At 28.4% G+C, this 18279-nt stretch overlaps 1 protein-coding gene and 1 pseudogene across 4 annotated transcripts; one reads left to right on the forward strand and one right to left on the reverse strand.

Moving 5' to 3' along the window:
• Window positions 1-807: 807 nt before the first annotated feature.
• LOC127746558 (small RNA binding protein 1-like) lies at window positions 808-6055 on the reverse strand (annotated as a pseudogene).
• A 1347-nt stretch (window positions 6056-7402) lies between these two features.
• On the forward strand, window positions 7403-17637 carry LOC107482777 (phytoene synthase 2, chloroplastic). Of its 4 annotated transcripts, none has more exons than XR_008008421.1 (7): window positions 7403-7821; window positions 8930-8980; window positions 9769-9944; window positions 13631-13866; window positions 14519-14711; window positions 16789-17115; window positions 17423-17637. XR_008008421.1 is itself a non-coding variant. In XM_016103353.3 (6 exons), the coding sequence occupies exons 1-6, from the start codon at window positions 7473-7475 to the stop codon at window positions 16966-16968; spliced, it is 1185 nt and encodes a 394-aa protein (XP_015958839.1). In that variant the 5' UTR covers window positions 7403-7472; the 3' UTR covers window positions 16969-17637. The 4 variants fall into 4 exon arrangements, 1 of the variants encoding a protein (XP_015958839.1); XR_008008420.1 differs by having other exon boundaries at window positions 16789-17109; XR_008008422.1 differs by having other exon boundaries at window positions 16789-17105.
• Window positions 17638-18279: the final 642 nt, after the last annotated feature.

Consider the following 18279-nt stretch of genomic DNA (forward strand, 5'->3'; position numbering starts at 1 on the left):
ACTGAAAATGCGTCGCCCTTATTAGCCACGGATACCCATTCGTTGCTAACGCTTCATTGCCACAGTTTTTCTTGATTTTAGCCACGGTTTTTTCCGTGGCTAATCACCGTGTTTCTGGTAGTGGATGCACATATATGAAACACAACACGACACGAAATATGTTGACACAACACGAATTTTAAAATCTGATAAGACATGGGGACACATATATATAAAATATAAAATATTTTTTAGATAAATCGTAATGATATTTTGATATTTTATTTATATTAAAACATAAATTAAATTTTTAATTATATTTAATGTCTTATTTTAATTATAAAAAATATTTAATTTTTTTATTTTAATAAATAATAATATATAATATTTCTAAATTTATTTCATGAATATATCTTAAGAATAAGGCTAGATACACTAACACATGATGATATTTAGGTGTGTCCAAGACTCAAAGCGTGTCGAAAAAAAAATATTTTTTATTAAGACACGGTTGGACATAACAAACATACGCGTAAGACGAGTGTCGCATCTAAAATGTGTCTGACATGCAAATACAATAATTCAGTAAATATTTGTACTTCGTAGTACATGATCAATTTATAGAAATAATTAACCTTCTATTTTTAAATAATGGCCTCCTCACAAAAGAACAAAACTCCCAAGATAATGTGGATATGTATCCTTTCAATTTTTTATTTGACTTGAAAAGGTGAAGTGTGACCTTTTATCATACAATGTCGATAGGTAGACATTGAAATTTGTGAATAATGTGAACAATGTGTTACATTTAGAGTCCAAATAACACCTTTACTTAGCTATTCTAAACCCTAGTTTCACCACAACCATTCCACCCTTGCGGCCCCTGCGATGATGCTCATCGCCGCCTCTCCTGTGATGCCACTCATCACGCACTATCACAGACATGAAGTTTCTCAGTGTCGCATTCGTCCATCGTCACCGTAACGAAGTCATATTCTACTTTTCCGTTTCGCCGTTGCCTCGACAAATCTTTAACCAGCATCCTCCCCAATTCCTCGTCCCTTCCCAGTGTGGTCGCTGCCGTAGCCCTCAACCAGCGCCGATTGTTGGTGTGATATTTATAACCCACACTACTTACCGACAAGTGCACTGGGTCGTACCAAGTAATACTTTACGTGAGTAAGGGTCGATCCCACGAGGATTGATGGATCAAGCAACAATAGTGTTTGATAGGATTAGTTAGGCAAGCAAAAAAGGGTTTTTAGATATTCAAAAAGTTTAAATTCGAACTCAGAATATAAAAAGGATAGACAAATAAATAAATTGAGAATAAAATATTGAGAAAACAGTTAAGGCTTTGGAGTTATCTATTCTTCCGGATTGAATTTCTTTTACTAACTATTTTAAACATGTAGGATTTAATTTATGGCAAACTATATGTGACTAGACCCTAATTCCTTAGACCTTTCTAGTCTCCTCTAAAATTCATTAACTGCCAATTCCTTGGTCAATTAATTCCAATTAGAAGCTACATGATCAAATTCCAGTTTATATGCCACAAAAACTCTAATTACCCAAAAAATAAAAGGATTATATGTCACGTATCCCGTTAAATCCAGATAATTAAAATTTAGGAGAATATGTTTTCAAGCTGTTGTTCAAGTAAAGAGCTTTTCCAAGTTTTACAGGAACTCAAATAGAAAGAGGGTCATACTTCCGTTCCACCCAAATTCATAAAATAAAGAGCGAAAACAATTCTTAAATTATAAATTCATGCATAAATTAAAATAGAAAAAGTAAGAAAATCAATCCATACAAATAGACAGAGCTCCTAACCTTAACAATGGAGGATTAGTTGCTCATGGAATATTAGATGTAAATTTGTATAGAATTTCCTAATGGAATCTCCCTAATGGAATCTACCTAATAGAAGAGAAGTCTCCCCTTTTTATAACTAATCCTAATTAAATAATTTCTAATATCTAAAATTAAGATAATATATTTTCCTAAAAGATAAGATTTAAATTTAAATTCGAATTAATTAACAGATCTTCAGTTGATGGGTGGGGACCACTTGATTTGTCCATTCTGCAGCTTCTAATCTATGTTTTCTGGGATGGAAACTGGGTCAAAACAGCCCAGAATTCATAACCAGCGTTTTCTGTATTATTGCAGATCGCGCATGTGACGCGTCTGCGTCGTCCACGCGCTCGTGTCATTTGTGCAGATTCCAGTCCACGCGTTTGCGTAAGACATGCGATCGCGTCAGGCATGCGATCGCGTCATTGCGATTTCTCCATTCCGCGCGGTCGCGTGAGCCATGCGTCTGCGTCGGTCTTTGCTGGTCATCTCTTTGGTTTCTTCTTTTTCTCTGCAGAAACTTCATCAAATCCCTCCGAATGCTACCTAAAATAAATAAAATTACACAAAACTCAAAACAGCATCCATAGTGGTTAAAATATAATTAATTCTTAATTAAATTCAACAAATTAGATGCAAATTCACTAGAAAAAGATAGATAAGATGCTCACGCATCAATTATCCTCTCTGCCATATGTCTTCGATGGCCAAACCAGATCCGGTTCGTCATTGCGCCACCATCCTTCCCATCCACCATGAGTCTCCTAGTGTTTTATCGTGTTCGTACTCATTTCTTTTTTCAAACCATATATTGGAAGGATTATAGAAAAATTTTGGGAGGTGTTTTAAGTGGTATTTAATGATGAACATCCACATTTTAGTAAAAAAGACCATCTGCATAAATAGTAAAATAAACATTATGCGGACATGCAAAATCAAACACATTAAATAAAATATAAATAATATACTTAAATAATCATCCACTTTAAAATAAAAAAAAAACTATTTGCATACACAGTGAAATAAACCTCTGACTATGTTAATCAAACTAACAAATTTCATCTCAAATTACTTGTTAATTGACAAAAAAAAAATCAAAATTATTAACTTCTTCTAACTATTTGATATCCTATAATATGCTAAATTGGTAAAAAGCACCTCAGATCAAAATTAATATGATGAATAGACAAAATAAAAAATATTAACAATAATATATTAACAAAAATATAATTATTTATGTGAACAAATTTATTTATTATAATTTATCAAGCTAATCAAAATATAATTTTAGTTACAATAATGCTAGGAACCAACTCTATATAAGTCAAGAATCAGCTAACTGGTAAATCAGAGGCACCAGTGACTTTAACCGGATGTTGCTATTGATAGGCACACGGATGTTTCTTTTTCTTGTAAATTGGATGGTTTTGGATATGATTTATATGTTTCATGTGTTACGCATTAATAAAACATAATTAATTATATGGAACCAACTAATGAATGATCAAAGCATCTGTTCCGTGATTCTCTCCTGTCACTAGCGTATCTTTCCTCATGTTTTGAACGTGGTCAACAATAATTTAAAAAACAAATTAAATTATAAATTAATAAAACTAATTATAATTAATTATATTATTCTATTCTTGACTGATTATTAGTTGGTTCATATATTTTTCTTTTTAGTTATTATCGCTAACGTTATTATAGGCATGCTGTTGAATAACTTTTTATTTTATATTTTATATATTCATATATTAAAATTAAATTATAAAATAAAGTTAGAAAAATTAAAATAAAGCGTGATGTATAAATTATGTGTACAATTATACAAATATAAATTTTTATGTTGATGCATAAATTTTATATATATATACATATATATATATATAGATATATATATAGAGAGAGAGAGCTTAATTTGTATTGCACAGCAAATAATTACGGAAATAAATTATTTTTTAATATGTATTAATTGCTTAACTTATCTAATAATAAAATATATTAAATTTTCAATAGTAATTATAATTTATTGAAAATATAAATTAAAAATTATAATTAATGTATTTATAATTTTACAAAAAAATTAATTTTTTAGTATATTTTAATTGTTTAATAAACTCATCAATACATATATGTTTAACCAAATTAATATAGGATTAAAATAAATTTTTAATAAAATTTTAAAACTCCAAATAATAAAGAAGGATCGTAACATCCAGCAAGCTACTTTCTCTTCTCCTCCATATACTTATGGAAAATGCACTTTTGCTTAAGAACCCGATAGTACAAGCAAATTTCACTATATATAGAAACGTCACACTACTTCCATGCATGCATGTAAATACGAACATTTTATATTGAATCGAACTCTTGACTTTTCGAAATTAGAGTTCTAATATTATATCGTGATATATACCATTTATTTCAAGAGCTTAAGTTAATGAAAAAAATAACATTAATGGTTATATCTCTAATACTGAATTGGACATTTCTAAATATCAATCGTACATATTGTACGAATATTCCATTAGTCTCCTATACTTTTTTCATTTATAAATAATGAGACACGTGTGCCAACAACAACAAGGATTAGATGCCAAACCTTGTCATCTATGTAAATGAGATTTACATAAACAATGTTCCAATAAAAGTTAAGATGCGTGGTCCACACAAGATGAAGAATAATAGATATGCCGCGCGCTGCTTACTAAAAGACATGTTCTATAAAACGGAAACAAAACGTATAGAGTTCGAAAAGGCATCGTAAGTGAGCGAGATTCTTTACTAGGAAATTCACTACAAGACACGCTTAGCGGAACTAAGAAAGTAGTTTAGCTTGCCGTTTCATTTACAGACAAAAGCAGCATCTTTGTAAACCTCGTTCTCCCTCTTTCAAACTATGCACTACAAGGTAATCGGTAATCCCATTCTTGTGTTACATAAGCATTCCAGAACTTTCCTATTTTATTATTTGTTACTGTAAAAACTTAGGTGTAGTGAATTTAATGTGAAATTAACAGTTGAGAGCCATTAGATAATTTAGTCAAATCAATTAAATTATCTAATGATTCTCAACTATCAACTTTACATGAAATCGACTGCACCTGAATTTTCTTTGTTACGGTTCGGCTCTCAAATTGAGAACAATTATGGCCAGTCCAAAAGCAATTTCGCTAAAGACATACTGATCCATAAAATATGTAATCAGAATTATATTCACGTAGAATCTTGTTATATCACATATAAATTTATTCGAATCTTCTCCAAATTTATTTTTAAACACCATAAATAAAAGATGTAACATTTACTTAAGATATATTATCCATTTTGGATTTGTCTTAAGTGGAGAAAGTATATTCAGGTTGGTGATTTTAAAAAATATATATATAAAATAAAATAATAAATTACATAAATACCCTCGTCTTCTTCCTCTTTTCTCATCTTCTTCATGACAGCCTCGTTTCCGTATCCATTGCCACTACCGCCGCGGCTAAATCCGCCACCACTATATCTACCGCCGCCTCCGCTTTTGAAGCCACCTCTACCGCCTCCGCCACCTCCACAGGATTGAGCCTCGTTGACAGTGATGTTACTGCCGTCAAAGTTGGAGCCATTCATGTCCTCAATTGCATCCCTCATGGCTTGCTCAGAAGCAAAGGTTACAAATCTAAAACCTCTAGATTTTCCAGTTTTGCGATTATTGATAACCTTAACACAACCACGAGAATTCACATCAGATCCGAGTAAGAACAAAGATAATTAACAGATTCGAGAACCGAATAGAAACCGATCGATCTTTGAATCAAAGATGAAGAAGGAACGTACCTATTGGCGGATAACAAGAATCATAATAGTAACAAGAGTAACACAGAGATCAAGTAATGGAAAATAGATCACAGATCAGATGGATAGCGGTAACAAACCAAATCCGAATCGGTGTTCAGATCCCGATCGATTATGCCTGCAATAAACGGACCTTTGATTCAACGATTTTTCCGTAGGCAGAGAAGGCTTTCTCTAGAGTTTTGTTATCGGTGGCCCATGCAAGCCCACCAACGAAGCATCAGAACTCAACATCTGCGGCAGCCACAGAAATATCTAGATAACGACGACGGTGGCTCGGTGACGGCAAGACGCGGATGAACGACGGCGAGAACAGCGTACGCAGAGGCAGTCTGAGAAGAAGACGACGACAACGGCTCTTCGTGGTGGTCATGCTCCTCCTTTCAGCGACGTCACCGGTAAGAGGGGGTGATGGAAAAAAGATGAAAAGAAAGGGTAAAAATATAATTTTAAAATAGAAATATTTATAAAAATATTTAAACATATATAATTATTATATTATTAATAAAAACGTGAAAACGACGTGAGTATAAATAACTTATATGACTTGTATGAAAAAGTGGTTGTATGTGGAGAATAATCTATTGTTTTAATATTTCTTTCCCTTTATGCAATAACAATTCGAATCATAAACTCCTCTGATCTTCATTCTTTATTTTGTTAATTGATGATTGTTTATTAAAATAATATTTGTTCATTGATCAATAAAATATATAGATCCGACAAAATAATATTTTAAATATGAGTTGCATAAAGCCATAAACTAGCATCTTTTAAATTTAAAATGGAGCCACTGGTTAGAAAAATATATATGCATGAGTTTCAAAGTACAAAAACTATATATCATATATTAAAAAAAGTTAAAACATGATCAAAATTTATTATTTTTGGTTATTAATTATTTGTTAATATTTAAAATTATAGAACAAAAATATGTTGTTGAATTCCTAAATTAAAAAAAATAAATGAAAGAAATTTAATTAACGATTAAATAATAACAAAAAATAATAAATTTTAATAATTTTTTAATATTTTTTTATATATTTCCATAATTTTCTATGATGAGATCATTGATAAGGACTGAAATGGTTGTTTTTTACACCCTATTATTATATTGCCATATATATGTAGCGATGATGGTATATCCACAGCATATGCATTGTAAAAAGAATTTAATTTAGATATTTTGATAGTATAAAATATTTTACAGTATAATTATAATTGTTTTTGTTAATATAACGTTATGTAATTAGATGTATATATAAAATAGTTTTAGATTAACAATACATTAAAATTAAATTTTATGGTAAAGTATACTTTTTGTTTTTAAAATTTGATAAAAATTTTAAAAATATTTCTAAGTTTTATTTTGTTTTAATTTTATCCTAAAAGTTTTTTATTTGCATCAAATATACCCCTGACGATTAATTTTTCAAAGAAATTAAGACAAATTCAACAATAATTTCATAAGATTAATCCTTCAACATAAACAAATCAAAAATAATTTTTATGCATTATTGTTAAATTGGTCTTAATTTTTTTTAAATTTAGCTGTTAAAAATATATTTGATACAAATAAAAAATTTTTAAAACAAAATTAAAATAAAATAAAACTTAAAGATATTTTTAAAACTTTTGATAAACTTTATTTACCCTAAATTTTATTATATGGTTGGTAGCTTACAAAGTAGCCACTAGGATAGAATCCTACATTATAAGGAAGATAGGCCAATCATTTGGTATAGTTGTTTCTTCTCATTATTGTTATAGTAAGAATTTGAGTTGAGAAGATGAGTATGTCATTTTCCTTGGCACCAAAACCTTATTCTTCCTCCATCACTTGTTGTAGGAGATTTGGTGGTATAAGGTCAGAAGTTGTGGCAGTTATGGTGGCTCCAAAACAAAGAAGAAGAGAATTATTAGCAGAAAGTAGTGGTACGGTAATAATGTTTCCTCATAATTTGTCAAAACAGGGTGTTCCTCTTGCTGATTTGCATGTGGACGAGGTTGTTGAGTGGCAGTGTCAAAATGGTAATTTTGCCACCACTACTAAGCCGCGGTTTGAGCCTTGTTTTCTGAAGGATGGATATGAAATGTGTAGGAAGATTTGTAAGGAATATGCTAAGACCTTCTATCTAGGTAACTAATCATAATTAATTTGTAATTCTTATTATATTTAAATTTAATAATTTTAATTTAAAAGTGATTAAATTTTTATTTTCTATTATACTATTATTTTTTTCAAAAATTTAAATTTATAAAAAAAGACAAAATGAATGATTATTTATATCTCTAACATGTCTCTTGAAAGAGAGTTTTCTTTTAGAGTTCACTTTATGATATTATTTTTCTCAAAAGTTTTAAATAGGTAGAAAAAGATAACATAAATAAATATATTTCTAACATTTTTTATTTTATCAACTTTTTTTACTTTAAAATTTTTCTATTCTTGTGACGGATTTTAATATTGTATTTGTCTTGTTCTATTCTTCGTATATTTTAATTTTAAGAAGCCATATTACATAGTCATCAGTTTTATAGGAAATATAATTAATGTAATTAAAAGTTTTTATTTATCAAAATAATTTTATATAATAGAAACTTGTAGTGTAAATAATCAAGATTTTAAATTTTAATTATGGTCGAGGATACAGTCATAATTGCAATCATCACAATATTATCACTATGGCCTGGCTTAAATAAAAAACTTAATTAAACTCCTTTTGAAAAAAGAAGTTAAATAATAAATACTTATATTAAAAATATTTATAAATAAATTATTTTATTTTTAATTTTTTAATTCTAAAAGTACTTATTTTAAAAGAAGAATAATAAAAAAAATTATTATAAGAGAAATAATTTTTTTAAACTTTTTCATAAACATTTAAATAATTTTTTAAAAAATTACACTAAATAATAATACTATAACTTTTCATAAACTAAAAACAAAAAAAAATTATTTATCGACCTAACCAAACTGGCCCTATATATTGGGACTTTGAATTGCAAACCACAACGTAAAAACTACAATTTGCTTATGTTGAACATCCTGTAGAAGCCTAGATGGTAAAGGTACAGAATTCTTATAATAAATATGAATTGATAGAATATTAAAAAGAAAAATCTAAATTGGCCGGCGTTATAAACCAAAGAGTTAGTACTTTTTGCACCTTGAGTTATTATGGTGACTTCCTCTGTCTTCTTCCAAAAATTACTGAGACTATATTAATATTCATTCTTTAAACAGGAACTTTGCTTATGACACAAGAAAGACAAAAAGCTATATGGGCAATTTACGGTAAGTACGTAACCAAACCTAGAAGAAATTAAAGATGATGATGAATATATAATTTTCTAGCCCATAATTTATGAGTATTAATGTTATTTGCGAGACAAATAAACATATATATTATTGAAGTTCTTCGATGAATAGAAGAAAGTATATTTTTTGAATGGTAGATACTCTAACGAAGATTTTATAATTGTCTTTATATAAAAATATTGGAAAAGTATATGTAACCAACTAATAATCAGTCAAGAATGGAACAACATAATTAATTATAATTAATTTTATTAATTTATAATTTAATTTGTTTGTTAAATTATTGTTGATCACGTTTAAAACAATTAGGAGAGAATCACGGAACAGATGCTTTGATCATTCATTAGTAGATTCCATATAGTTAATTATATTTTATTAATGCGCAACACATGAAACATAGAAATCATATCCAAAACCATCCAATTTACAAGAAAAAGAAACATCTGTGTGCCTATCAGTAGTAACATCCGGTTAAAGTCATCGGTGCCTCTAGTTTACCAGTTGGCTGATTCTTAGCTTATATAGAGTTGGTTCCCTAGCATTGTTGAAAAATATTTATTTTGATCATTGGACAATAGATTTTAGAATTTGATTTTTATATACTATAAAAATGTTACTTTTGTTAAAATATAGCAAAACAAAAAATCATCGTAAAAAGATGTTTTTGACATCTTCACTGAAGTGGTTAACATTAATGTATATATCTAATAAAATAAAAATGTTTGATTGGAAGTATAATGATTGAATGCATGAGTATGTATCAGTTTGGTGCAGGAGGACGGATGAATTGGTTGATGGTCCGAATGCAGATTACATGAAGAGCTGTGGTGTTCTTGATAGATGGGAAGAGAGATTGCATGATATTTTCAATGGAAGACCCTATGATTTGCTTGATGCTGCTCTCACTGATACAATCTCCAACTTTCCCTTGGATATTAAGGTACCTAAATCATTATTAGTAACAGTGGCGGAACCAGAAATTTCATAAGAGGGGGCCAATTAAATATAAAATATAACAAAAAATTAACAAAATATGATTTGTAGCATATATATAAAAAAAGTTATTATATTATATAAAAGTCAATGTTTAACTACATACTTTAAGATTTTGATATTTTTAAACTTGCTCGACAATGCTTCATGGAACTAAAATCATCAATTATCATCTCTGAAGTGAATTTTGAAGCAATTTCCTTTTCAATATATACAATCATACAATCTGCTAAAAATTCATCTTCCATCTTGTTTCGAAGCCTTGTTTTAATAATCTTCATAGATGAAAAGGCCCGTTCAGTTGTTGCTGTTGTCACAGGAAGAGTCAAAACAAGACGAATTAATCTATCAATTAAAGGATATATATTTGATTTTCCTGTCTCTGTCAATTTTTGACACAATTCAGCAAGAGTAGACAAATTCTGAAAATCTGGAGTTTTAACCACATCAAGTTCATAATGTTGTAACTCATAATCCAATTGAATCTTTTCTTGCTCAGAAAAATCTAAAGAATAGAAATTCTTTACAAGATTGCATATGTTGCAAACACTGAATAACTTGAAAGCATCTTTAGGATCTAAAGATGTACTCAATATGAGGAGCTCGGTTGCTTGCTCACTAAATGAGTGAATTGTTTTCATCTTTGACATTTTTAACTTAACTTGAACTATCTAACAAAAAAAACAAAAATAATTGCATATATATTATTTTCTTAAAAAAAAAATATTAAACCTATTGAGCAATAACAAATAATTTTAGAAACACAAATATATAATAACCAAAAATAAAGTTATTGATTTACCTGATTATTTTTTGTTCCAAGTCTCACAAAAAAATAATTCTATTGAGTTTAATTGAGTTGAAGTGAGAGCTCCACCTAGTATCTCCTGATCTTTTTAATGTGCCAATTTGATTTGCTCCCCTTCCTGTTTCAATTTGATTAGTTGCAACTAAATGGAAAATTTCAGTTGCATAAGCAGATCGTAATTCATCATTGCGTTTGCAAGAAGAGCACACAACATTGATAATATTACTCAAACTTTGGAAAAAAGCATGAACATCAACAACTTCTTTAGCCGCAGCAACAAGAGCTAGCTGTAATTGATGAGCAAATCTTTACAAGACTTAACAGCAATATTGTGAGGAGAATTAAGAGATTTACCCACATGAGATAAAAATGCACAATCCTTTCCATTATTCACTTTTTTCCAATTGCGAAATCCTCCTGATGTGAATGGACTTGATTTTCTAGAAAATAAATAGCATGGAAGACAAAATGCAGCATCCACTTCTGGCGAATATTCTAGCCAAGAAAAACTCTTAAACCAATGAGCTTTGAAACGACGAGGATGACTTTCTAGACCAGAAAGAGGGTACTCATCCATAATAAATTGATATGGTCCTACCAAAAAGAGGGTACTCATCCATAATAAATTGATATGGTCCAAACTTTATGTATGCTCTACGGATTTTATCTTGTTGATTGATAGGATAATTCCAAATTTGCGGACGCTTTCCGGAATCACGCATCAATGTATCAATATTAACTTGATCTATTTCAGTCCTTGCTATTTTGGAAGCAGGGGGTTGAATATCTTGCTCAACAAGTTGTGTCACAGGTTGTTCAATAATATTTTGAACATTACTCAAAGAATCTGAAGCTGAATTTTGTTCATCATATATTCTCTCTTTTCACTTGAAAAATGAGTGAATTGTTTTCATCTTTGACATTTTTAACTTAACTTGAACTATCTAACAAAAAAAAAACAAAAATAATTGCATATATATTATTTTCTTAAAAAAAAATATTAAACCTATATATATATTATTTTCTTTAAAAAAAATATTAAACCTATTGAGCAATAACAAATAATTTTAGAAACACAAATATATAATAACCAAAAATAAAGTTATTGATTTACCTGATTATTTTTTTGTTCCAATTCTCACCCAAAAATAATTCTATTGAGTTTTGCTCTCACTTCAATCTTTGAACACTTTCCATTATAAAAAAAATAAATTAATTATTTTAAATAAATAATATAAATAATACTTGACACTGTTATTAACTTAAAAAAATTGAAATATACCTCTTTGAATCTTTGTTGTGTATTCAATGGTTAATATTTTGTTGTTCACTTCTCTTCAATGGTTTTTCTTCGTATGTCTTGTTTTGGTATGAAAAGAAAATTAAAATGAGAAGAGTAGAAGACCAAAAGTTTGGAAACCACTAAAAGAGAGAGAAAAGTGACGCTATGCCTATGATAGTTTGAAATAAATATTTGAAAAAAAATGTACTAGTGTTACTTTAATTAATAGTATGGGCTTGGGCTAGTATAATAGAACCATTTTTATTAATTATTAGAATGAGCTATTTGTTAACAAGAACAACAATAATTCAAATATCCAATACATAGTGCAGTTTGTGCAGTTTTTAATTATTTTAATTTATAAAATTTTGTAACTTATATTTTTTTCAATATTATATATAAAAATAAATTTAATATTATTAATTATTACTATTTACTATTTTTTTTAAAAAAATTTGGGGGGGACCATGGCCACCTTAGGCCCCCCCGTAGATCCGCCACTGATTAGTAATAATACTAATTCTTTCTTTACCTAGCTATATCATGATTTTGAATTGCAATCACAAAGATTTATGGTAGTAAAATATGTGTAACTGAAAAAAATGCACTCAACTTATTTGGTATCGACAAAAATGCTCCTAAGTTTTATTATCGACAAAAAATGTTCTTGAATTTTTGTCGCATTTTTAAATAATTTAAAAATATTTTTGTCTAACACTAAAATAATTTGCCTGCATTTTTTGTTTTTAGTTAATATTTAGTCAACAATCTGTAGTCTAAGTAAAAAATTTTAAATCCTGAACAGTAACCATAACTTCTAATAGTATAAAAATATAACTAAAAGTATTGATTATCTTGTATTTTAAATTGTATTCTTATATTTCTCGCTAGCATATGTCAATATAAGGATAGTATATACAATATAGTTTGTTCGAACATTGAAATGTAAGTATTTTTCATTGAACTCAATAAGTAATTCAAAAAGTAGTAGAAAAAAAAAACATTTAAATTTTGACATGGTTTTTATTTTTATTTTTCTTTTAAACTAAAATTTTATGTTGGAGTAATTAAAAAAGTGGTATAAATAAATTAAACATAAACCAATCATTCACGAAATAAATCCTTTTAATTTTACGTAAAATATTTATATCATGTATGTTTCATCTTTCAACATTCACTTCCTTTTATATAAAATATCATATTTTTATTAGACCTTTCTAATCGATGATAAGAGACTACACATAACTCGCTTATGTGAAAATCTTTCATTACTAAATAATGGCTAATTAATAATATAATGATGGTACTTTTTCGAATTTGAATTTGTCACTCTACAACTCAGAATTTCCATTTTCCATACCTCCCAAAAACTCTGCTTTCGATTTGTATTTTCAAATTAAAAAAAAAATCATTTTTATATTATTTAAAAACACACCCATCATCTATATTTATGCAAAACACATTCTCCAAAAACATAACAAAAAAAAAATAGCCTAATGATGGAGCCTTAATTAAATTAAACATTTTGTTTTTGGTATGACAGCCTTTCAGGGACATGATAGAAGGTATGAGAATGGATACAAAGAAAACAAGATACAAAAACTTCCAAGAATTATATCTGTACTGCTACTATGTGGCTGGAACTGTTGGATTAATGAGTGTTCCAATAATGGGTATTGCACCCGAATCTATCATCCCTCCTCAAAGTGTATATGATTCAGCACTCTCTCTTGGGATTGGAAATCAGTTAACAAACATTCTTAGGGATGTGGGTGAAGAGTAAGTTTCTACTTCGTCTCTTTCTATCACTTTAATTTTTTGCTCCTTTTATGGAACAGGTATCAACAGATCAACATATATATAGGTTGATTTAATTTAAATATGAATTCGTAGAAAAAAAAAAGATATTATCAGAATAAGAGTAGTGATATTATTAAACTATCACCGTGGAGAGCTCTCAATCATCGGGAGGAATTAAGCGAGAGAACATAAAATGAGAAAACATCACATCTAATTCAAAATCTTAAGGTGTCAAATTAGTGGGTCTCTCATCTTAAAAACTCATCATTCTTCTTTGCTGATGTGAGACTAATTTTATGCACTCCTCACACTTGCAACATTAACAAAAATTAACTACCGATATAAAATACATATTAAAATATTAAAACACACATTGAAAATAAGTTAAATAAAATATATATTTATATAGAAATTTATAGTGATTAATTTTTAATGTACACGTAATATTTTTATTTTTTTTATCAGAGGTTTTTGTTCTTACCATTTGTATTTAGTATTGAATAAACTAATTAAAATAAGTTTTAGAAATTTTTTTAAAAGTTGAGCACATATTTAAAGTGCACAACTAATTATTAATTTTGATTGTTAAATCAACATTTTCTTAATTTAACAAATTGAGAACTTGTTTTAGTGCAATAAGAGGTAGAGTGTACCTTCCACAAGATGAATTGGCGCAGTTTGGATTGTGTGAAGAAGATATATTCAGAAGAAAGGTAAGTGAAAGTTGGAGAGAGTTCATGAAAGAGCAGATTATGAGAGCAAGATTTTACTTCAATTTGTCCGAACAAGGAGCTTCTCAGCTTCATAAGGCAAGCCGTTGGCCGGTACGTTCCAATTATAATACTTGTTTTTTATTTTATATATTCAAACCATTTTCAAATGTTTTGAGATAAAACTAAACTTGATTTAGTAAAATTCTCGAAGTAACTTATTACAATTGACATTTTAAAAGATAGTTTTTTAAAAATTATAATGCTAAAGACTATAAGAAGAAGAGAGAGATATATTATTGCATGCATTACATTATAGAAGTAGTGATAAATATAAGGGGTAAGTATTTTTTTGGTCTCTAATATTAAGGTTAGAATCGAAACCGTCTCTAACGTAATTTTTTATTTAGAATCGTCCCAAACATTTTATTTCGTATTAGAATATTTTTTTTAATAAAATTTTTAATTTTATTATTAAATTATCCTTATTTTAATAAAAAAAAAAACGTGCTCCACCACTGCCGCCGCTGCTATCTACCTCGTCACCACTTTGCGTTCTCGCCGCTGCACTTTCTCGCTTCTGCTTCTGCTTCGGCTTCTTCTTCTTGTTTTGGCTTCAGCTTCTGCTTCTGCTTGAACTTCTGTTTTTGCATCTGCTTCTATGTCTACTTTTGCTTTTATTTCTGCTTCTGCTTCTAATTCTGATTTTGATTTGTTATTTTTTATTTTATCGTTGTTGTGGGTTGATCTTGTTGTTGAATTTGTTGTTGTTTCTGAATTTGAATAATATGTATGTTATTGTTGGTGTTCTTGAATCTGATTATTGGTATTTGGTAGGAGTAAGGGAGGTGGTGGTGATAAAGGTGATGGTGGTGAAGGGTATTTTTGTTCGCAAAAAGTAAAAAGAACGATTTTAAAATCAAATACAACATTAAGGATGATTTTAAATAAAAAATTACATCAGGGACGATTTCGATTCTGACCCTAAAAATTAGGGACCAAAACAATACTTACCCCTAAATATTACAACTATGTTACGTATACACTAAAATTAGTTATCAGTATAAAATATATGTTGAAATATAAATACACATTCAAAATAAATTAAATCATATATATATATATATTATATTAATAACTGATTTTAGTATATAAATAATATTTTAGTAAAGAGAAATGTTACTTATCCTTTAAATTTTCGGTCTTTAGTCAACTTTTTTATTTAAATAATATTATTTAATTAATTTAAACATCCACTTTTATGGGAAGTTTTTTTTTTTATATGAAAAATTACTTGTTTTTTAATTTCTCTCTTTTCTAAAGACCGAATAATAGACCATTTTTGAATATATCTAGTTGCACTGTTTTGTAAATATTATTGCATTACATAGCTATATATACTATACTCATTTTGACCGAGATATTTAAAGTAGGAAAAGTATAGGTAATCAATAACATTTTTGAATAATGTTTGAACAATGTGAATTAATAGGATTAAAAGAGTAAATTAATCTTAAATTTAATTAATAGCATTAAATTAGGGTGTAATGTATTTTTATTTGATTAGTAGTTGTTCTTATTGTTCAACATAGTCATTGTTTATAGAGTAACTAACATAACGGACTAAGCTTATGGTTGTAACTAATCATAACGGCTAGTATCATATATATATATATATATATCATCCTACAAAGACGATAAATCCGATAATTTTGACCGGATTTTCTATAGTGCACAAGCAACAACATAATATTTGGTAAAAGAGAAAAATTGAGGGTGAGCAATTTTAATTGATATTGGCAAGTACTTTTGAGCAGTAATCCAACACTTTCAGCCCAGCAAATCAATACTATATTTTTTGGCCAATATTTTTAAATATTGTTAGTTAATTATTAGTTAAAAGTAATAAATTGTGCTAGTTTTATAGCATTGTTTCATCAATACTACATAATCAATAACATTTATCACTTTTAACAAATACTTAAGTCAACACTCTAAACTCTAATACTAAATTCTAATAATATAAAAATAAGGTGTTAGCTAATATATATTAAGAACAAACATTACCTCCTAATATTTATCTATTATACATAGATAAAGTTGCAATAAAGTTAAAGAGAGTATAGTGATAATTTAATTTCAGTTATTTGCAGAGGCAATAATATATTGCTTCATGTATTATTATTTTCAGGTTTGGTCCTCATTAATATTATACCGTAAGATTTTGGATGCAATTGAAGACAACGATTACGACAATCTGACGAAACGAGCTTACGTTGGACGAACCAAGAAGTTTCTGATGTTGCCTCTTGCTTACAAACGATCTCTCTCAAGTCCCAATACCAATTTGATCCCTCGTTACCAAGGCTAATATTGCAATTCTATTAGTTGTGAAAATAAAAAAAAAAAATTTGATACTGCAATAGCAACACCAAATTTGTACAAAAAAAAGGAAGGAAAAAAAAAACAAGAGGACCAGCAAATTGCATTGGCTTCCTTGTACAGATCGTAGGTATATGTATGTGTGTTTTTTCCCTATTTTTCTAATAAATCTGAAATAAATAAACCTGTTATTGGAAAAAATCACTAATAGTAAAATAGCTCCCGCATAATTATCTGACATAACTTTACTAATTAAGTAATATATATTACAGAAAATATTTTACATATGATATATTGCATACTAAATATCTATTCCCTTATTACTAGAAGTCTAGAATGTCTTATTGCATTCTATATATAACTATGAGCTCACCTCTACTACAATGTACCAACTTTTGTGGGAAGAACAAATAAAGAAACAAGTTTTACTTTATTTGTTTAAGGTATGGAAGAAGCTTATGTGTTATGGGATGTTTCTTGCGATCACACTCAACACTGTGCATCAGATTGAAGCAAGATTGGGAAAGGAAGATTATGCATGTCTAAGGCTTTCAAGTTTCAATCTAGCTTATTACTAGCAAAGCAAGCTAGGCTGGTGAATGATGAAAAATTTGTATGAAATAATAGTATAATACTCAATTATGTCACAGAATTTGCATACGATTCTCAATTTAATCTTTAAAATTTTAATTGTTTTTATTTAATTATCAAGTTTTGCGAATATGACTCATGTATGTTAGTCTTTGAAACAATTTTCAATATACAAAAGTTAATGGAACGCTGTTGTTGAGAGTTGGATGTAGTTTTAGTTTTGGTTTTGTCACTCAAATAACTCAAAAACATCGTAAGTGGTGTTTATTAAAATTTTACCTAATAAAACAAGTGATACGACGTCATTTTTAGGATATTTGACTACTAAAATCAAAATTACATCATTTTACATGTTTTAGTGGGGTATCTGATTGTCCATATCAGTACTTCATTAATATTTTTGTACTAAAAATTGTCCTAAAAATTAATATGAGGCACGTTTAAAAAATTTAGTGACTAAATTGAGGCAATTGAAACTTCAAAAACTAAATTAAAATTTGCACGCAAATTTAGGAACCAAATTAAGTATTAACTCAAATTCGTATATTGAACTCACATGGCAGAAATCTCTTAAGGCAAGGTACTTCCCAACTTCAAATTTATTTAAAGCAACATGTTTCAATTAGGTAGCGTTTGGTGGAGAAATAGAGATATAAAGACTGAGACTGAAAGACAGAAAGTAAGAGATAGAGATTGAAATAAATCTCAG

The sequence above is a fragment of the Arachis duranensis genome, chromosome 4 (assembly GCF_000817695.3).
Source record: "Arachis duranensis cultivar V14167 chromosome 4, aradu.V14167.gnm2.J7QH, whole genome shotgun sequence".
NCBI classification, from domain to species: domain Eukaryota; kingdom Viridiplantae; phylum Streptophyta; class Magnoliopsida; order Fabales; family Fabaceae; genus Arachis; species Arachis duranensis.